The sequence below is a fragment of the Pteropus medius genome, unplaced genomic scaffold (assembly GCF_902729225.1).
Source record: "Pteropus medius unplaced genomic scaffold, Ma_sr-lr_union100, whole genome shotgun sequence".
NCBI classification, from domain to species: Eukaryota; Metazoa; Chordata; class Mammalia; order Chiroptera; family Pteropodidae; genus Pteropus; species Pteropus medius.
In genome coordinates this window covers 5,845,758-5,868,011 of record NW_024347867.1, presented here as the reverse complement: position 1 = coordinate 5,868,011, position 22,254 = coordinate 5,845,758, and the positions used below count along the sequence as shown (strand labels likewise).

The window sequence follows — 22,254 nt, the reverse complement described above, 5'->3', positions numbered from 1 at the left end:
AAGGAGGAAAGAAAGAAGAGGAGAAAGAGGAGGAAAAAAAGGTAGAATGAGGAGGGAGGGGGGAGGTAGACAGGGTAAAGTGGGTCAAATATGTGGTGACAGAAAGAAATCTAACTATGGGAGGTAAACACAGTGTAAATATATATATATATATATATATATATATATATATATATATATATATATATGCCTTACTGTTAAAGTGTACAGCTGAAACTTATTGGATTTCATTAACTAATGTCACCATAAAAAAATAAGTAAATAAATTTTTAAAAAATAGAAAAAAGAGAGAGAGAGAGAGAACGAGGAGTAGGAACTATTTTATCGAACCTGTACTCATCACTGGGCTAAATGCATCACATTTGAAATCTCTAGTTTATTCACATAACAACTAAATAATGAATACTACGTTTATCATTGCCTTACAAAGAAAGGAAGTGAGAATGAGATAAGTTAAGTTACTACTGAGAGGCAACACTGGAATTTGATTCCAGATTTGTCTGACTCCAGAGTTTCAAGCTCCTAAAAACTACCAAGAATTTGGGGAGAAAAGTTCAAATGAAGAGTTCGCCTTCCTTATAGCTGATTTCTCCCTCTCCTGCAGACCCTCAAAACAGCTGAATGGGAAAAACTGAAATAACTATATTAATGAAAACTTTACTTAAACAATTCTATTTATAGCAGAGAGATCTTATTAATTACAAGCTAAGCTGAGGTGATAATAACATATTAACAGTAATTTTAAAACATTTAAAAATAGTTATTTGTCATTGTGTTAGTCACTACAATTATTACAGTATATTTTTATCAACAATCTCTTAAGATGACTTTTATATATTTATTGCAGCTTAAATTAGGGAAATTTTTCAGGCTATCAGATTTTATCTTCTTGCTACAATGCTTTTATAATCCATCTCTACAATTATAACTGGATATACACAATGGCAGACTTTCTATTAATTTTACCCATTTTGTGATAGCAAATAAAACTTCAGTTAATGGTCCTTGATAGAGCAAGATGAAACTTTATCATAGAGAAGAAAAAAATTAGCTGGTTCACAATTAATTTCAGTTAAATAGACATGGTAATTTGTTAAAACAGTATTTTGTGATACTCATATTTTCATAATTCAATTCAAAGTTTATTCAATCAATATGTCTACAAAGCACATTGCTCAACCAGTAACTTTTTATCTGATACTCTACCACCATACTGGCAGGTGGGCCTTATTTGCTTTGGCAGAAATTCAAAGTTTCTAGAAGGTTTTGATGGCTCAAAAGCTATTAACACTGTTAATAGCTCTTGCTGTATTTCAGTGGCTGAACCACCATATGGAACTGATTTCAAAATAGAAAGATTAAAAAGGCTCACTCTTCTGTTAATACATTTTCATTGATCCTTCTAAATTTACCTCCCAAGTCTGAAATTTTTCCACTCTTGATGGCAGTCTTCTCTCCATGTCTCACGGAAAACTTTTATTCTCCATGCCTTATCAACAGATATGATCGATTAAGTTCAATCTTTGTTCTGATATATATATATATCATACAAACATATATATATATGTTTTAATATCGATTATATACTTTCACCTTAGCCTTCACCCTATCAAACTATGACTATTAAAGCTGCAAGACTGATTATGAGGAATGTGGCATATTGCTCTTATAAAGGTTAGAGTGCAATTAAAATCTGGCTTTAATAATCAATACGCATTAAAATAAGTTTCCAGAACTTCAATCAAACAAGATTAAAATTAAGTCCTTCAGGAAGCCACAGTCTAACATGGCTATGTAAGTAAACACTAGTAACCTGTAATGCTAGAGAAAGCATGGGACATGAAGTTAAAGATTCTAGTCTGAGAGTCTAATACACTAAGTTAGGAGATTTGAACACAATATTTTGCTCTCTATGGTAAAATGTGCCTACTTTGTGAAATTTTTAAAAACGTGTCTTAAAATGTTTTCTGAACTGTAAAATACTATACATAAAACAAAGTTGCCTTCAGATCAATGGAAAGGGGGAGAAAAGTGTGAAGAAATTGGTGGTATTAGCTTGCAGTTCACAGATACACCAGGCTGACAACAAAGCAATGGGACAGGAGGCAAGGAATATAATCGAACTATAGGTTAGAGAATAAAGGAATTATAAATAGCACCCTTGATGATTCATGGCAGACATTAATCATTAATCTATTCATAAATCAAATAGATTTCTGTATGCTAAATTTGAGGAAGAATGTAAGATGCATGCCTTTGAGGAACCTACATTTAGTGATAGGTATTAAAGTGCTAACCAATATTTATGAATCTCTTCCTTTTCCTGGACATACAGAGAAATTATACCTCCTACCCATTTAAATTTGACATGCAATATCACTTGCTTTGGTCAATAAAATATGAATGGAAATGACATGTATTATTGGATGAAAGCATTTAAGAGGCAGTGTGTAATTTCTCCATATTCTTTTCTCATGCTCCAGAAATTATGGGAGCCCAGATTGATAAGGAGATGACACAAATGAAAAAAGCCTGGGTTTCTGCACTATATATGATGCAAAAGCTAGCTGCCCTGGACTAGACTCTAAATGAGCAAGAAATAAGCTTTCGTTTTATTAATCATGAGATTGTTAGTATTATTTGTTACTATACCATAACCTAGCCAATCCTAACACATATTCTAAAAAAAAAAAAAGTATATTACAGTGAAAGAGTACATACATTTGGCAGAAAAGAAGTTGAAAGTTTTATCCCAACTGAACCACTTATTATTTGTTGACTTTGAAGTGTTACTTAACTCTCTTAGCCTCAGTGTTATCCTTTTAAAATGAAGGTAATAATGCTTGCTTAATAGGGTTATTTAGCACGAGAAAGTACCTGACTGTTAATAGTGTTAATTAAACAAGGAAGCTATGAGATTGAGGTGGTTCTAATACCCTCTGCAGTTTATGTAAGCAAACCAAAATCTAAGCTTGTAAATGCCTCCAGGTTAAGAAATCAAAACCTAAGGACCAGCAATCTCAAATAGCCAATGAGGCTTTCCAAATAAGGCAACCCCTTAAGCTATCACCAGTCAGATAATTTCCTGCTTTGCTTTAGCGTCTTCTTTATAAAAGTTCTGTCCCTAACTTCTGTAGATGGCTCTCTCCTAACCACTTCCGGTTTTGCGCTGCCCCAGTCAAATCAATTTTTGTTCGAATGGACTCATTTTTAATATGCTGGTTTATCTTTTAACAGTTCATACTTGAAAAATACTTATTATTATACCTCAGCATAATAAAATAGAGTTCAAATATCTTAAAAATAAACACAGCTTTTGTTGGTGCCTCTACACATGGATGGCTGAATGCACTGAGCAGGGTTCTGAGCAGCTGTCAAGGGCTGAAAATTAGCGACCATCTTTTGAGGGTGCGAGGGGTGGGGCATTCCTTGGCTCCAGGAAACAAGGGTGAAGGGGCCATGGAATCCAGCCGGGGCATTTTTGCATTTTGCAATTGTTAAATTTCTTTCCTTTTTTTGCAACTCGAATATTTTTTGAGACCAGGGTTTCAAAGCAAGTAGGAACAGCTACAGACCAAAAGTAGAGATTATTAAATGATTTAATTTTTATTATACAGAGTCATTGTAGAAAGTTATTTGGCACAATACTTTTCAGATATAAATACTAGGGATCCATTTTGAAAGATATTACATATAACAAAAAGAAAAGGAAAACAATCCTATGTTTTAAAATTATATAGAAAATATATACATATGTAAATATAAAAGCACATTTACTGTGATAGCCAGCATACAAGGTGATCTGCAATGATTCTCACTCATCTCCTAGTATTCTCACCTTTATGTGATTCTCTCCCACATTGTGCCACTGTTGGTCTACATGACTAATAGCAGATAACAGAAGTGATATCACTTCCAAGATTAGATTATAGAAGATTGCAGCTTCCATCTTAGGCTCTCTCTCTCTCCCTTCCTCCCTTCTCTACTGCGCCCCACTCCCACCCCCACTCCATTCATTCTAGAAGCCAGCTGCTGCCTTCTTGCAAAATCTTTCAGGCAGTCTATGGAGAGGCCCATGTGGTGAGAAACAGAGGCCTTCAGCCAATTCCAGCAAGGAAGTGAGCCTGTCAACACCAAGTGAGTGAGCCTAGGAGCAGTCTCTAGCCTCAGTAGAGCCTTGAGATGACTAACTTTAGAGAGATCCTAATCCATAAAAACCAGCTAAACGTCTCCCAGATCCTAACTCTCAGAAACTATAAAATGATGTTTATTGCTTAAGCTGTTAAATTTGGAAGTAATTTGTTATGTCACAGCGTATCAATATTGAAAAGAAAAGAAGCATTTAGGATTTTTTTTGAAGCATTTAATATTTTAAGCCTATTGCTGATAGATTAGCATGTTTTCAGCTTTAAATTAAACTTGTATGATGGTATTGAGGCTTGTAGTGATGATTCCTGTTCCTAAAAACATAAGGAGCTTTCTTATTTTCTAATACATCTTTTTAAAAAGTCAGTTCATGTCACCCAAAACCACAAGATAAATTTCACTCAAATATTTATTGGATGATAGAGTATTTTTTAGGAAAAGCATCTGCCACAAAAATGTTTATTTCAAAATGTTGTGTTGCTGGCATGGATCATTATTGCAAGTGCTCCGCTCTCCTTTGCAGAAAGTTATGTTTTGTACAGTGTGAGGCTAATATCAGGGCTATGCAAATAGTTTATCTGTTGATAGATGTTTTGACTTAAAAGATGTTCTTTGTTTCACTAGGTTGTGCAATGTCAAGAGATTCTGCTGTTACTTAAAAAGAACATTTAATGTCATGTTAAACATATAATTTCATCAATGAGACTCTGGTTTCCTGTTTCCAGAGGATCTTCAATGATCTGATGGCTTCATTACCAGCTCATCAGCAATGCTTCTCTAAAAGTATCTAGTTGAGTCTGGGGGAGCTCAGCCAGCTGGATATTCTTATTAGATAACCATTTTGTACAAGCTTCAGATTACGGTAGAAACTGGAGAGAGAGAAGGTATTGGAATTTCTATTAGTTTGCTAGGGCTGACATAATAAAGTACCTCAGACTGGCTCTAACAACAGAAATTTATTTTCTCATGATTCTGGAGACTACAAGTCTTAGATCAAAGTGTTGGCAGGGTTGTTTTTTTCCGAGATGGCCATCTTCTTCTGTGTTTTCATGTGGTCTCGTCTTCTTATAAGAATATGAGTCATATTGGATTCGGGCTCACCCTAATTAATATAGAAAAGAAACATGAGAATGACACGAATTAACTAAATATGAAAACAGGTTGAATTTACAGCATGCTATGTACTGCTAGACACTGAACCTGGTTGCTCGGCCATAAGGCCAGACCCCAAGGAACCTACAGAACAAAGGAAGATTCCTGAAGAGATTACTAACAACTATTTACACATGCTGTTAAAACTTACCCATGCCATAAAAGGAAAACAAAGCTGTACCTTCTACAAAAAGATAAACCCAATCATTTATCCCATTCTTTACTCCCTGTAATCAGTAATTTTACATAGAAGCTAAGAAACAGATACAAACCCAATTCACCAAATACTCAGGGACTCTCATTCTCTGACTCTGAGAGAAGACCATACTCTGTCTATGGAGTGTTGGTCCTTCTCTAATAGACTTTTCTTTGTCTCTAACTCTGGCTAGCTCTTGAATTCTTTCCTGCACAAAGCCAAGGACCTTTCTTCTCTTAGTGCAGGGCTTGAGTCCTCACTCAGGGGGATTTGCCCCATCCTCACTCAGGGGGATTTGCATCATAATGACCTCATATTACTTCTTCAAAGACTATCTCCAAATGCAGTCACATTTTGAGGTATGGACTTAGGACTTCAACATAATAAATAGGATGAGGCTGAGAAGCATACAATTTAGCCCCTAAGAAAACTGAAATATATTATTTAGATAAATAACTAACAAAGCAAACATATTAAATCACTGGAACTTTTAAGCAGAACTGAAGAAAAGCTATCAGTTATAATTAAAGAGGTAGTGAATTGAGATGTATTGCAGACGACAAGGCTAATAGTTGCAGAACAGTTAATCATGAAGAATCTCTCCATGAAGCCTGGAGATGGGGTTCACTGGGGGCCATCTTGGAAACTGGCTACCAGTAAGAGTGTGTGTGTGTGTGTGTGTGTGTGTGTGTGTGTGTGTGTGTATTTTACATCATCATGAAGTTGATAACATAAATTGTAATCTTTAAATGAAGAAGTGTCAAAAATTGCTCCCTGGACCATTCAAATTCATCAAGATATTAAAAGATAAAAAACTGTTTGAGCCTTAGTCTTTCTTGGAATTGTGTTGTTTGTATCACATGAGCATCACAAATATTTGAAGAAGAATAAAGTTAAATTACAGTTAAAAACACATCAAAACTATCATAAAATAGACATATATGCATTAAAGAAATCCAGAATGAAAAAGTAATCAGAGCTGAGTATGGATGTAGTAAATGCCACCTTTAAAAAAACTAAATTCACTGCAGCAATGTTTAATTTTATGAAAAATTATTCTAAGACAAGCTAGTAAGTTTGTCACAGGGAAAAATATCAGGTAGTATATTCAGATGAACAGTTCTTAGTTGATTTCCAGGAAAAATGTGAAAATAAAAATATTATAATTTCTTTCATGAATTTTAGAACATACCAAATGTAACAAAAAACTTCATGATGTGGTATCTTACAGTGAATAGAAATCATCATGCTAATAAAAATTATATTCACTTGTTTGGAGTATTAGTTTATTTAGCATATTTGTTCATATGTTAATTATGGTAATTTTTTTGTGATGGTAATATAATTCAAAGCAAATAAAAATATTTTATTACAAGAGAGTTTCTCAAGGGCAATTTTCCACTGACTTGTTTTAAAGGTTTTCAATATTAAAATCCATTGCTATTTAATACTTTAGAGTAGGAGCTACCAAAGTTTTTCAGCTTTTCTAGCCCTATGGTCTATATCACACAATTACTCAACTCCACCACTGGAGCACGAAAATAACCATTAACAATACCTAAACATATGAATGTGGCTATGTTCAGTAAAAGTTTAGGTATGGAGACTGAAATTTGAATTTCACGTAATTATCATGTGTCACAAAATATTATTCTTCTTTTGATTTTCTTTTTCAACCATTTAGAAACATAAAAACCTTTCATAGCTCACAGGACACACAAAAACAGGTAACAGGCAAGATTTGGTCAATGTGTACTTTAGAGCTACCCTATTAATATGCTAAAATTTAGGCAAAGCACTAAATTGGCAGTAAATTATCACTGTAAAACACAAAAAATGTGAAAGCCTTCTAGCAGGTTTATAGATGTAAATTCAGATGCCCTCCGGGATACATCAGTGGTGGGTATCAGGCCAAAGCCAATTAGCTGATGCTGAATTCATTGATTTTCTGATTGAAATATGCAGGGTTGCTTGACTATTGGAAAATGTATGCACTTTAAAAAACCAGATGTAATATAATTTTAGCAATAAGTTCATCACAATTAGTTTTACAGTGACAATCATATATCATTTCGATAGCTAACATATACAGGTGCTTTCTATGAGTCAGGAACTTATTGGAGCACTTTAAATGTATTAACTTATTTAATTCTCCCACCAAAAATCTGAAAGATGGGTACAATTGTTATCCTCATTTTACAGATTTTACCTTTCAAAATGTTTTCACTATTTATCTGGTTCTCATTGTCTGGTGTGTGTGGGTATGTCTAAATAAAGAAAAATACATATTAGTAATTCACTTATACCAGAGGCCACAACCACTAATATCAAAAGCTCAGGCCCATCTTTCTTTCTTTATCCATCATTTTTTAAATTATTCAAATAAAAAAGAGAAAATGTAAAGATTCTACTAACTTAATGACAATAGTTGTTAAAACTACAAGCATTACTGTTAGTGCTTGTGCCATGACATTTGATGAAGCATTTGATGCTGGGTCCTTCTCATACAACCTCCCAAACAGAGTTACTGTCAAGACAGCTCCAGATAATGGCTTCAGGCTAAACAAGCGTCCATCACTTGATACCTAATTAAAACACAGAGAAGTTCATTGGCTCTACTTTTAAGTTATACAACCCACAACTCATTATTAAAATTCAGTACAACTGGATGAGGAAATAATAAAAATAATGGCTAGGTTCCATGTTATCAGAAATATTTGAAATGGCCCAAAGTTCAAGAAAAATTAAATCTATGGAATTGGCACTGATTCATTTATTTTTGAAATGCCTAGAATCAATATCTTATAATTTACGTATCTGACAAAGCATCCCATGAGTTAATAAACAAAAAAACAATGGATTTGGAAGTATATAAGAGAGAAATCTGGTCATCTCAGACAAGATAAAGACTCTTCCAACAAAAAAAAAAAAAAAAAAAAAAAAAAGAAGGAGGAGGAGGAAGAGGAGAAGGAGGAGAAGAAAAAGAAGAAAAGTTAAAGAAAAAGACTTTTCCAAATGATCAGAAGGGATTGACAAAGAGGAGTTTGAGTTGAGCTTCTATCATCCCTGTCAATGGCTCATCACAATGTCCCAGCCTGCCCATTGCCCCTAATACACTATAGCAGCTATTTCCACGAGGAAAGGGGAGTGAGAGCAGAATCTGCAGGAAAAGTCAATAGAAGAATATGGCTAGGCAGAGTGCTTGTGCAGTAAGAAATTATTTCTGGCCTCTAAAAAAAAAGTTTTTGCTTTCTTGCCAACATCAGCCATGCAGATTCTCTCTCCTCAGCTTTTTCATCTTTCTTTTCCTCCTGTGGTCACCCATACCATGAGAGAAATTCCTTGTAACTATTCTAGGCCATCACTGCCCGGTGATGCAGAGCAACTTCCTCTGGTGGCACTGGTCCTAAAACTCTTCTTGGGTATTCTTCCTACTCAACAGACGTTAAACAGTCCAGCCTTGTCCCTGCAGTCCCCACAAGAGCATTTTTCTTTATTTTCAAGGACAATTTAATTATTATACTAAGGCTTTCCATACAAGAAATGCAGCCTGCTCAGTGTCCTTTGCAATCCCTAAAGACAATTTTACCCTTTTCAAATGGAGCTTTTTATGATATTTGTATGCACTTGAGTAGGTTTTGTATTCAAAAAGTGGTTCCTTTTACATGAAAGGAGTTGGAGACATTAAGCAGCAATTCCTACCTGAAATTCTCCTGGTGCAAGCTGAATTTCACTCAGCAACACCTCAGGAAAGACATTCTGGGTTCCAAAAGTGCCACTGAGGGAGAACATTTCAAACCTGGTGGAAGCAGTTTCAACTGAGTCACCACAAGTGTGCAAGTCCATCGTTTTACACTTCAACAGAGTACAAATCTAGGAAAGTAAATGCAAATGATTAAGACCTAGGAAAGCCAATTGAAACATTTTTCTGACCTTGAAAAAAATGCCTATGTCCCTTTGTTTGGTAAAATAATATTATTTCCTCAATTGATTAGTCCAGTTCATTGCTGACTATCTATGGCAACTAGTAATAAAAATAAAGGACTTTAGACCTTGGTGTTTTCTGCACTTCATTGTCAAACAAATTAAGCCACATAAAGAAGCAATGAAATCTTTGGTCTGTAGCCAGAACAAGTATACTCTCATTGTTCTTAAGTTAGCAATGCTTTTAATAATTAAAAGTGTTCAATTCTTTAAAAAGCTTTAACTTAAATACTAGATTAGTCCCTATTTTATTGCCTAGTTCACACACTAAAAGAACTTTAAAGTTGTAGTGAACCTTAGAATTGATGTCAAAGACAACAACCCCTGTGACCTGGAAAAGTCACGTACTTTTTATCTGAGCAAGGACTGAAACAGTTCTCACTAAATTGCATAGTTATATGATACTACACTACACTACATAGCTATTTGAATGTATAATCTAAAGATATGAATTATCTCACCAGGCAGAGAGAAAAGCCTCCAAAATAAAGACTCATATTCATTTAACTCTCTCTGTACTGCATCTTTTAAGCCTATTCCAAGCCACCTTCATTTCTTGCCTGACCAAAGCAATAGCCTCTAACTGGTCTCATTGCTTCTGCTTTTGAAGTTGGACAGCAAACGCTTAGGGCAAGTGTGTTAAGATGGCATACACATAACTTTTTGGTAAAGGTAGAATAAATACATGTTTTTTTTTGTTCCCTTGAAATACTACTTATACTAATACATATATTTTTTAAGCTATAAACCCAGAAGGATAGGAAACCGGGAGGATAAACCAGAGTATAATTTTAGAAGCTGAGATGTCGACACAAAAGTACTAACTGAGTGAGCAAGCCTAAGAAAGCCAAGTCCTAAACTGGCAGTGGGGAAAACCAAGACTCATCTCTATCTACACGGCAGAATACTCAAAAGCTTCCATCCCTGGGAGCATTGGCTAATTCAGGAGCTGGTAAAGCTGCTTGCTAACATAAGGAAAATTAGTTGAAAGTCGTTAAGAGTGCCTCAGATACAACTCTCCCTTCTTTATTCCAGCAAAGGGGCATTCATTTCCAGAAAGGGTAAAGATGATGTTTAGATAGAGGTTTTAAAAGATGTAGTTGAAAAAGATTACATGAATGAATGATGCTGAATGCTGAGACTGTCTCCTTCCACTGCCATCCACCCTGCAAGGTCATTTCTCACTTGGCTGTCTAAATGCTGCCAGCAAGGCATTTATCCTTCAAGAATAGGGTTGCTAGATAAAATACTGACAGGAGTCTCAGTTTAAATCAAAGTTCCGATAAATTAAAGACACTAAAAATAGTTTTTGTTATAAGTATGTCCCAAATATCCCACAGGACCTAGACATACTTACATTTTTTAAATCTAAACTTTAAATTTATCTGAACTTCAAATTTACCTGGGCATCCTGTATTTTTATTTGCTAAACTAGATAGCCTTACTCAGAAAGAGAACTACAAGAATTTTGAAACCTGGAAAACCTGACCAACCCGAGAGGAAGTCTTTAAAGATACTTTTCTCATGGATTACCCTTTAAAAAAAGGCCCAGTTAGATAACCTTACTGCGAAGCTTAAAATTGGCAAGTATTACCCATATGCTCAGAAAGTTCAATTGGTTTAGAAGGGTCACCCTATATGTGAGAAAACTTCTAAACTTAGAATTTTAAATTCCAAAACCTGTTTGGCACCAGTGCTTTAGCCAAGGGACCATCGCCCAGCAACAACATCAGAGGGTGTTATTTACTTGACAGAGCTGAGCTTCTTCCCATCTAAGAAGGGACTTCACTCTCCTCTCCTCCAGTGCAACCAGACTCTGGGGGAGGCAGAAAGGCTTTTCTGTTCCAAGACCAAGGTGAGAAGGTAGGAAAAAGAGAGGAGAATTGCCAAGAAATTGCTATCTTGTTCTGTAATCAACTTTTTAAACCTAAAAATATATCATGAAAAATAAAATATGGCAATGTAATGCCATATATACGCCACATACATAATGAAATTAATTAATGTCAAAATGCCATACAATATATGGTAATATTTATATGGCAATAAAGTTCTTATACAACATAATTTGTTTAACTAATTTTCAATTGCTGGACATTTTCTATCTGTGTTCTTGATACCATTTTTTCCTCTTTCCTCCAGCACTTAAGAGCACTGATTAGGATTATTAATTTCTCCTATGTTTTCGTCCTTTTCCTTTTTTTGTTACTCTTTCCCTTAGGCCTATAAATATAATCAAGCCTCTCTCATCTACTGGAAAAACAAAAATCAAAAATAGCTTTTGTGATCATAAGTTTGTGTCCAGTTCCTGTCTCGTTTTTCTTCTTCCTGTCTCAGACAAGAGTTTTGAAGAAATAGCAACTCATTCTTGCAGTATCCTCACATCCCTTTACCTTTTCAACCTACTGCAGTCTGTTTCACTCTGTCATTATGAGCCCAGGAAATTCAACCAAAATTGCACTCATGCCAATAATGGTAAACATATTGTATAAATACCCTTCAGAATTTTCTCCTTCTGAGAGTCTCTACTTCCTTGCTGTTCGTGAGAGTTCTCTTTGTAAGTTCTCTTTTATTTCTTAGTTATATTTGTAGGTTTCTATTCTTCTGTCCATTTCCTGCCCAAACACTGGAGCTCCAAAGCCCATTATTTTTACTGTCTATGTAGTCAGCTTTGTAATGCAATTCACTCTTATGGTTTTAACCAACACCTTTATTTTGCTGATTCTCAAAACAATATTTTTAAATCTAATATCTCCTTTAAGTGCCAGACCCATTATTTTCACCAGCCTATTGGATGGCTCCAGCCAAATGTCCTAAAAGTATCTCAAAATCAGCAAGCACATCCAAAGCAAAACTGAGTATCCACCCACTGCCACCCAGTCTGCTCTTCTTCTCACATCCTGATCTGTCCGAGCATAACATTCACCCAGCCACTCTTGCCAGAAACCTGGCACATTCTAGACCCTTCATTCTGCTTTTCCATTCCATATCAATTAGCTATTACATTCAATTTCCTGAATATTTTTTGACCCCATACTATGCTTTTATTCCTACTATCATAATCTTGGTTCAGGTCCTAATAGGACTAGTTTAGTGATCCACTAGTCTTTTTGCTTAATTCCATCATCCGCAGTGCAGCCAAAATCATCTCCTCAAAAGCAGATGTGATCACATCATTCCCTTGCTGAACATCTTCCAACAGAAGACTATCGCTGGCAGAATAAAGTTCAAATCTTAGAAATGACAGGTAAGATCCTGAAAGTTATGATCCTGCCTCTAGGCTTATGTTCCACCAATCCTCACCTCTTGTGTTATGCCTTAGTAACACTGGACTACTTGCTCTTCCCTGCATACCTTATTCTCTCACATATCCACACCCTTGATCATGCTCTCACTCTACCTAGAATTCCCTCCCACTCTTTTTCACCTGGATAATAGCACAAGCTCATACATCATGTCTCCAGAAACTTCCCTGGATCTCTAAAATAGGCTAAATACACCTCCTTAGTATTCCTACTGCAAATGCGCATTCTATGTTCTATCACATGCCAACTTGTACTGAAATTATCTGTTCATACGTTTTTCTCCCCTACTAGATTCCTCATAAGGAAGGTCTATACTTACTCATTTTCATATCATTAGCACAGAATATATACCTAGTATGTAGAAAGCACTTAATAAATGTTTATCAAAATGAACAAGCATTGGTAGAGTGCTTATCATATAGCAAACAAATGTTACACAGTGGATACAGTTCCAGAATTTCAAGGGCTTTCAGACTCAAAAAAATATGTTCATAATTTGACACAACATGCCTTTGATAAAGTTAAGCATAGGATGTCTGGGAGCACATAAGAGAGATTCCTAATCCAGTTGAGAAGGTGGGAACAGAAAGTGTCAGGGCAGACTTCTTGATGAAGATAATACCTGAAAAGCACTATGAATGGTGGGGGGCGAGTATCATAGACAAAAGAAACCACCAGTGCAGACACCCAGAGGTTATGCAGAAGCTGGTATATTGGAAATGGAGAAATGTCTCAATGTGACAGGAGCCCAGGGCACATATGGGCAAAAGTGAACATAGACGATAGAGAATAGAAGAGAGCACTTAACAAGACTTTGAGTGTTTTTTGAAAAGAATTTAATTTGCCAATTAGAAGATACAGAAATTTTAAGCAAGAGAGTGAAATAATCAGAAATGGAGTTTAGTGATTTTTGTAATTATGGTGTAGGGAATGGACTAGAGGAAGTTGAAACTGTCAGGAAACTATTAGGAACGTATTGCAATAATCTGAATGAAATAGGATTGGAGGCCAGATCAAGGAGGAGAAGAGCAGAATGAAAAAAACAAGGAAGCTGTTTTTCCTTAGGAGTTCTATCTCATGAGACTAATATAGCTCCTCCTTCATGTTGAGAGATATGAGATAGCTGAATCTATGCAGCAGTAAACTATTGTACTATACATCTCAGAGATCACCTCTATTTGTCTCCAGGACATACTTAGTGTCAAGCTCTTTATAAAACTAGATAGGCATTAGTAAACAAATAGGGAAAATGGCTAACTTTGTTTAGGTGGGAAATAGCAGAGGTTAATTATCCATTAAAATTATCTGTAATGTGATTATTAAATCATTTTAAACACTGGTATTGTAAATAAATGTTCTTTTTCCAACCAGTTTAACATTTGCTGACATCTAGGACTGTAAGTTTTAGCAAATAAAATTCAGGCTGCCCAACTAAATTTGAATTTCAAATAAACAACACTTTTTTTTGTATACATATATCCCCTAAAGTGGGACATACTTATAATAAAAATAATTGTTTATCTGAAATTTAAATCTAACCGGGTGTCCTGTATTTTATCTGGTAACTTCCCTACTACCAAAATAATCCATTACCTGTAAATAGTAGCTCCCTTCAACAGTGTGTAGTCCATCAAATACCCCTAGGGCATAAACTTCATCTGATCTCTTCTCAGACATCTCGTAGCTTAAATGACAACAGAGATCTTTCTGACAAACTGTGTAATTTCCCATGACTCTTTTGAGCTCCAAGAAGGTGAATTCATCAGAAAAAACAATGCCCTTAAATTCCTGGTTTCCCATTGGGAGTGCTTCTATACCACTGGCGTAAGAAGTCCAGTTCACGACTGGGTGGTATGGGTGGGAATTCAGTTGTGAGAGGAGGAGTTTTCCCTCCTCTGTCTTCATATCATAATGAAATGCTCTTGGAGAATCAGGTGCATAGATGCCACTTCCTGGAAGTGATAAGTTAGAAATGGCATTTGAAATAGAAAAGTTAAAAGAAGATCACATAGTTTTTTTGTTATTTGAAACTTATATTAACATTTTACTCCCCCTAAAGTATATATTTCATTAATTTCAGTGAAATATGCTAAGGTTAACAAGTGAAAAGAAATCCAACAGAGGATGACACCAAGAAACCAAGGAGAGAGTTTCACGAAAAAAGTAGTGAATTATTTTTGGTGGTGGGGAGGAAAAGGGTGTTCATTTAAGTTGAATAAAACTAAGTAAATCTAGAAACAATTTAGATAAAGACTGATTCTACAGCGTGTTACCAGCTAGTTATGCAAAAATTAAGAATTGAAAAACTCTGTATTTAAGAGGACATATTAGCAAGAAAAAAAGTTTTTTGCTTTTTTAGATTACATCAATTCTATGAATTTCAACAATTACACAGTACCTGTCATTTTCTTTGAGGGATGATGTATATTAGATGCAAGGAAATTGACTCCCATGCCCATAGCCCAAGCTGAGTGGAATTCAATAGCTGACAAATGTGGCAAAACATTCATCCAAGCCGTGGGAAACAGTATGGTGTCCACGTGGAAATCTTTCACCAGGGTCACAGCGGGATCATGGAAGAGTATATCAAAACATGTAAATATGCCAAACCTTCCGAAGGAGGTGTTGAAAGTCACAACCTCAGGCTTCGTGGGTACATTGAATTGATCTTCACCCAGGAAAAGATTTTGCTGTGATAAACAGAAGATGAAGCAGGAAGAAATCTCTTTTAAGAAGTTGGCCTGGAGATCACTGTGTCTGAAAAAGTACAAGCTCACATCTATTCCAGGACTTCCCAACCCCCAGGCTGCGGACTGGTACCACGTGATCTGTTAGGGACCAGGCCACACAGCAGGAGGTGAGCAGCAGGCAAGCCAGCGAAGTTTCATCTGTATTTGCAGCCACTCCCCAGTGCTAGCATCACCGCCTCAGCTCCACCTCAGATCACCAGGCATTAGATTCTCATAGGAGCACTGGTCCCTGGTGTCGGAAAGGTTGGGGATCACTGTTCTATTCTACAGCACTAATTTCATCTATGATCACTGTCTTCAGAGGGAAAGAGTGCTACTGAATCAGAGATTACTACAGCTGAGAAGGAGCCTTTGGTTAAATCTCCACATTTTATAGATAGGTACAAGGGAATCTTTGTCTGTTAAGACCTTCTTGAATCTTATAAGACATAAGAGTAAAATAAGATCATTTCTACTTGCTAAAAACACAAGTATTTTCTGTGGACAAAGAAATTTCTTTGCTCCTTTCTCTCTAAAACCAAGTCTACTTGGTAAGGAGTTTTTCATTCTAGCCTTGACCTATTGCCAGGGTGTGTTTTTAAAAGGACAAAGTTCAAAAGATGACGTTATATTTCAATGCAAGTAGGTCCTACTAATCTTCACACACTCCCAACACCAGGCTTTGGTGTTCCTAAATGCACAGGAAACCTCTCAAGTCTCTTTATAGGAGTTCTTCACACTAAATCATTACTTTCTATGTTTTGTCTCCACTCTACTTCTAAACTATGCTTATTATTATCAACAATAAGAATTTGCCTCCCTTCTTGTCCATTTTATTTTGTTAAACATTCAGTAATTATTTGTAAATTAATTATACCTTATGGTAGCGTGCCACCAGTTTTCCCTGAGAATCAAACACCACATCAGTGTTGTATTGGTAACGGCCATCAGAGGGACACTGGGGATCACTGGCATTGCATGGCTTCTTGTCCCCAACATTTGCCACAATGTAGATACCATTTTCCTTGGCCAAGCAGCTGAGTTTTTGTTGCACTGGGTTGTAGCCAAATCTGATATGTGTTATTGGAAGAGAAAAAAAAAATCAAGCTTAGCTTTTAACAAAATTTAGAATGATAGCAGCCTGAATGTATTAAGTGATATACACAAAAACTAAATTCTAAATAAAATAGATAAGAAAGTATTAAAACAAGAAGAGACTTCAGAGGAAGTATATGCTTGTGGGAATTTGGCTGTCGAAAACTAAACTACGTATGATTTCAGGCCATGTGTTTTTTCTTCATAGCATTTATCATCATTTCTAATCATGCATTCATTTATGTGTTAATTTTATATTGTATGTCACATCTTACAGATATTTTGGGGCAAAGACACATACTTCTTATTCCCTGAACCCATCCCTGGTATAAGAGAGGCATTAAAAAAGATTTCAAGTGAAAGAAGGGTAGGAAGATTCTGGGAAGATGACAGAATAGAAAGCACCAGGAATCTATCCCTTCATAGAGAAAAATTGCATGTGCAGAATCCGTCTGATATAATTATTTTGGAACTCTGGAGTCAGTTGAAAGGATTGGAAATTCCAGGGGAAGGCTTGGAAGGTTAATTACAGTTAATTTTATTCTAGTTTAGCTCTTAGCCCAGCTGCGACTACTCATGCCCATCGCTACCTTCAGCCCTGTAGCAGGTAGCCATGTGGGTATTCCTGGAGCACCTTGCAGGCAGCATGCAGGAGCAAGGTGAGCAATAAAGACCCTCTCCTCTAATTATCAGGGATCTCTGTTCTGGTCTTTGATAACTGTTTCTGATGGTGGGGATGTAGAGTCAGAGGCAGGCAGCCATTATTGCATTCCCAACCCCAACACACATTGTTACTATTCTGGCTGAAGCAACTTAAAGGAGATGTATAGGGCAGAACCTTCTTCTTCTTCGCCCCTCAAGCCTCCTCCCCCTCCCCCCACCTTTTGGGAACCAGAAATTTAAGGACTAGGATATAAAAAAGCAATCACATATATAGGAGAATTTAGAAAGTCACGACACATGCCCAGGGAAAGGCACAGACTAAGAGAAGACCCAAGACTTTAAGTTTATTTCAAGCTTACGCTCAGCATGGAAACAGCCTACAAGCAAAATAAACAAACAAACGAAAGACAGAAAATCTTGGGGAAAAAGAAAATTTGATTTGCAGAGGTATCACATTATAATTCAAATGTTTAGTTGTCAACAAAAATCATAAGGCATGCAAATAAACAGGACAACAGATACCATCTCAGAGAGAGACCAGATGCCTTGCCGACCGGACATAATTTCTGCAGTTTGAATGGCAAAAGCAAAACTAGCACAAATTTCTTTTTCCTTCTTCACAATTTCATGGGTAGAAGATTCATCTTTACTGTAAATCTTAGCAACCTCAGCATACAATTTTTTTCTTCCCGTATTAAGATCACAACTTTCACTTTTTCACTTAAAAGGATGTACTTTATAGCTTCTCTTTGGCATATCTGAATTGCCAGAATCACTATTCTTGCACTTTAGGGCCATTATTAAGTAAATTAAGGATCACTTGAACACAAGCGCTATGATACTGTGACAATGATCTGATACCTGGGATGACTACTAAGTAACTAATGGGTGAATATTATGTACAGTGTGGATACACTGGAAAAAGGGATGACTCACATCCTGGGTGCGACAGAGGGACGGTAATAGATTTCATCATGCTACTCAGAATAAATAGCACACAATTTAAAACTTATGAATTGTTTATTACTGGAATTTTCCATTTAATATTTTTGAACAAATAGTTGACAGCGAGTATCCGAAACCATGGAAAGCAGCACCACAAATAAGCCTTCCCATGGTTTCGGATTTTTTTTCATTCAGTCATCCATTGCTAGAAACTTAGGTTGTTTCCATGTCTTAGCTATTGTAAATAACACTACAATGAACATGGGAGTGCAGATATCTTTTCAAGATAGTAATTTCACTTCCTTTGAAAATATATCCAGAAGTGAAATTGCTGGATCATATGGTAGTTCTATTTTAATTCTTTGAGGAAACTTCATACTGTTTTTCATAGTGGCTACACCAATTTACATTCCCACCAACAGTACACAAGGATTCCCTTTCCTCTGTCTCTTCCAGCATTTTTTATCTCTTATCCTTTTGATAGTAGCCATACTACCAGGTGCGAGGTGATATCTCAATGTGGTTTTGATTTGCATTTCCTGATGTGGAGCACCTTTTCGTGTAACCATTGTCCATTTGTATGTTTTCTTTGGGAAAATGTCTATTAGGTTATTTTTTAATCAAAAGAATTTTTTTGCTATTGAGTTGTATGAGTTCCTTTTATATTTTGGGTATTAACCTCTTATCAGGTATATCATTGGTAAATATTTTCTCCCATTCTATAGGTTGTCTTTTCATTTCGTTGAGGTTTTCTTTTGCTATGCAGAAGCTTTTAAGTTCAATATAGTTCCATTCATTGATTTTCCTTTTTTTTTTTTGCTTATATTTTTGGTGTCATATCCAAATTCCTTGCTAAGAACAATGGCCAGGAACTTTTTTCCCCATGTTTTTTACTACAAGTTTTACAGTTTCAGTTCTTATGTTTAAGTTCATTTTGAGTTAATTTTTGTGAGGGGTATAAGATAAAATTCCAACTTCATTCTTTTTAATGTCAATATCCAGTTTTCCAAACACCATATATTGAAGAGACTATCCTTTCCCACTGAGTATTTCTGGCTCCCTTGTTAAATATTCATTGACTGTATATGCATGGGTTTATTTTTGGAATCTCGATTCTCTTTTATTGAGCTGTGTGTCTATTTTTATGCCAATATTATATTGTTTTGATTACTTTTTTTTTTTTTTGTATAGCTTTAACATACAGTTTGAAGTCAGGAAGTGTGATGTCTTCAGTTTTTTTTTTTTATCCCAAGATTGCTGTGGCTATTTGGAATCTTTAGTGGTTCCATACACATTTTAGGATTATCTTTTCTATTTCTGTGAAAAATGCCATTGGAATTTTGATAAAAATTGCATTGAATCTATAGATGACTTTGGGTAGTATGGAAATTTTAACACTACTAGCTCTTCTAATCCATGAACACAGGATATCTTTCCATTTATTTGTGTCATCTTCAATTTATTTCCTCAATGTCTTAGTTTTTGGTGTATAGATCTTTCTTTTGTTAGTTAAATTTTTTCCTATTTTATTATTTTTGATACTTTGTAAATGGGATTTTTTCCATATAGTTCATTGTTAATGTATAGAAATGCAACTGATTATATATATTGACTTTCTATCCTGAAACTTTATCAAATTTGTTTATTAGTTCTAACAGTTTTTTGGCAGAGTCTTTAAGATTTTCTTATGCAGCAGCAGAGACAATATTACTCTTCCTTTCTAATTTGGATGCCTTTTATTTCTTTCTCTTGCTTAATTGCTCTGGCTAGGACTTCCAGTACTATGTTAAACAGAAGTGGCAATAGTGGGCACCGCTTGTCTTATTCCAGGAGGAAAACTTTCAACCTTTCACTATTGAGTATGATATTAGCTGTTGTCTTATAACGTATGGCTTCTAGATATACTTTGGAGTTCTTATCATGAAAAGATGCTGAACTTTATCAAATGTTATTTCTGTATCTATTGAGGTAATAATGATTTTTACCTTTCATTCTGTTAATGTGATGTATTATATTTTTTGATTGTACATATCGAAACATTCTTGCATCGCAGGGAATAAATATCATGTTATCATTGTCTATGATCCTTTTAATGTGCTGGTGAATTTGGTTTGCTAGTATTTTGTTAAATTTTTTTGCATCTATGTTTATCAGGGATGTTGGCCTGTAGTTTTCTTTTCTTGTGATTTTGTACCTGACTTTGGTATCAGAGTAATGCAGACCTCAAAAAGTGAGTTTGGGAGTGTTCCCTCCCCTTAATCTTTTGTAAGATTTTGAGATGAATTGGCATTAATTTTTCTTTAAATGTTTGGTTGAATTAACTGTGAAGCCATCTAGTTCTGGGCTGTACTTTGTGGAGAGGGTTTTGATTACTGATTCAATCTCCCTATTCATAACTGATCTACTCAGACCTTTATTTTTTCATGATTTAGTCTTGGTAAATTATCTGTTTCTAGGGATTTATCCACTTTTTCTAAGTTTTCCTATTTGCTGGCCTATAATGTTTGTTCATAGTAGTTTCTCATGATCCTTTGTATTTCTGTAGTATTATTATAATGTCTCTTCTTTCATTTCTAAAAATATAGCTGCTTCAGGAATTCACATGTCATCCCTGTAGAGAGGCCATTCTAATCTTCTCTGTATCATTTTGATTTTAATATATGTGCTGCCAAAGTGAGAACAAGAGAATTATTGTTTAATAGGTATTGAGGTCAAGTTTTGTTAGATAAAGGGTTCTAAAGATAAATGATGGTGATGGTTATGCAACAATAAAAATATAATTAATATCACTGACTATATACATTCATTCAAGAATGATTAAGATGGTAAATTTTATGTTATGCATATATTAATTACTACAATTAAAAAATGGGTGAAAAACCCTTGGAGGTAAGAAAAGAACATCTTATTCAGGAAACCAGTCAATCTTTAGGGAAGAAAAGGGCAAGAATTTAAAAGATGTGTTTTGGGTCATAGGAGATACAGCTCTGCCCAAAAGGCTTAGAAACCTATTCCAAATTTGATAAACAAAGAAGTAACAGGATCTGAATTTTCTTTAAGATTAATAGAACATCAGAGTATAGAATATAGTAGAATGATGAGACACTAAATATAGGGAAATCATTAGGAAGCTGTTTAAATAGTTCATATTAGAGGCAACAAGGGTTGGGTTAGGACAATGACAGTATGGAAAGATGAAAATACTGGAACATTTGTTCATGCTTGATTTCTTTAATTTTATCATGTTACCAGTAGTTGTCCCAGTAAAGCAATTAAAATGCAGTTTTTGAAAAGTGAGACCTCAGAAAATAATATTTAGTCATATTTATTCTGTATTGGCATAACCCTAAAATAATAATTGATCAATACTAGGTTATTGACGAATAGATGATGTTAGGATAACTGTCGAATGAATGAAAATGTGGTGCCATCTGCTGGCAGTAGCAATTAAAGCTTTCTTTTAGTATCAAATCTAAACCATTAGGTCTACAATTTTGTACAAAACCATAGCAAACATCCACAAAACATATCCTTGTAAAACACCAAGAAGGATGGAAAGCACATCCAAAAAATTATTATTTTAATGCATTTACATGAATGACCATTTGATAGTCCCCCCTGTTTCAATTGTATGTGAAATGCACAGATATAAATACAACACATTGAACCACTTAAAACATATTTACCCCAAATCTTTCCAGATCACCTGAAGTGGTAGAATAGGTACATGAATTAGAACCCTGATATTTTGGATTTCTGAAACAGTACCGATTAAATATTTTTCTCCTGTCTCTATTAATCTTAAAAATGCCTCATAGAAATTTAATATATTTCCATTTAAACTATATTTTTCAGATGATTTGCTATATCCAGAAAAGGCTCCAAAATTCTTTGTTAGACTACATGTCCTGATTTGGAGTTTAAAAATGCATTTTGCTTATATGAGCCTGAAATCTGCCTGCCCTAGTGCTACCAAGAACAGAAAGAGGTGAAACAGAAAAATTAAAATGTATTTTCTAGGACTGTTTTCAAAGTGCTT

General features: G+C 35.2%; 1 protein-coding gene and 1 non-coding gene across 17 annotated transcripts in view; both read right to left on the bottom strand.

Annotated features, from left to right (window-relative positions):
• Positions 1–4,076: 4,076 nt before the first annotated feature.
• VNN1 (vanin 1) overlaps positions 4,077–22,254 on the bottom strand; it is a 29,161-nt gene continuing 10,983 nt past the window's right edge. For 8 of the 16 annotated variants that reach the window (XM_039879049.1, XM_039879061.1, XM_039879050.1 and 5 more), the window contains 6 exons: positions 16,390–16,582; positions 15,182–15,473; positions 14,377–14,735; positions 9,197–9,367; positions 7,945–8,079; positions 4,083–5,248 (listed from right to left, as the gene is read on the bottom strand). In XM_039879049.1, the coding sequence (XP_039734983.1) occupies positions 5,135–5,248; positions 7,945–8,079; positions 9,197–9,367; positions 14,377–14,735; positions 15,182–15,473; positions 16,390–16,582 (1,264 nt within the window). In that variant the 3' untranslated portion in view covers positions 4,083–5,134. Of the gene's footprint in view, positions 5,249–7,703; positions 7,762–7,909; positions 8,080–9,196; positions 9,368–14,376; positions 14,736–15,181; positions 15,474–16,389; positions 16,583–22,254 lie in introns of all 16 variants that reach the window. The other 8 variants (XM_039879056.1, XM_039879059.1, XM_039879058.1 and 5 more) reach the window with 5 other exon arrangements.
• On the bottom strand, positions 20,790–20,896 carry LOC120615844 (U6 spliceosomal RNA). The gene has a single exon (XR_005656374.1). It is a non-coding gene; the product is annotated as a U6 spliceosomal RNA (small nuclear RNA).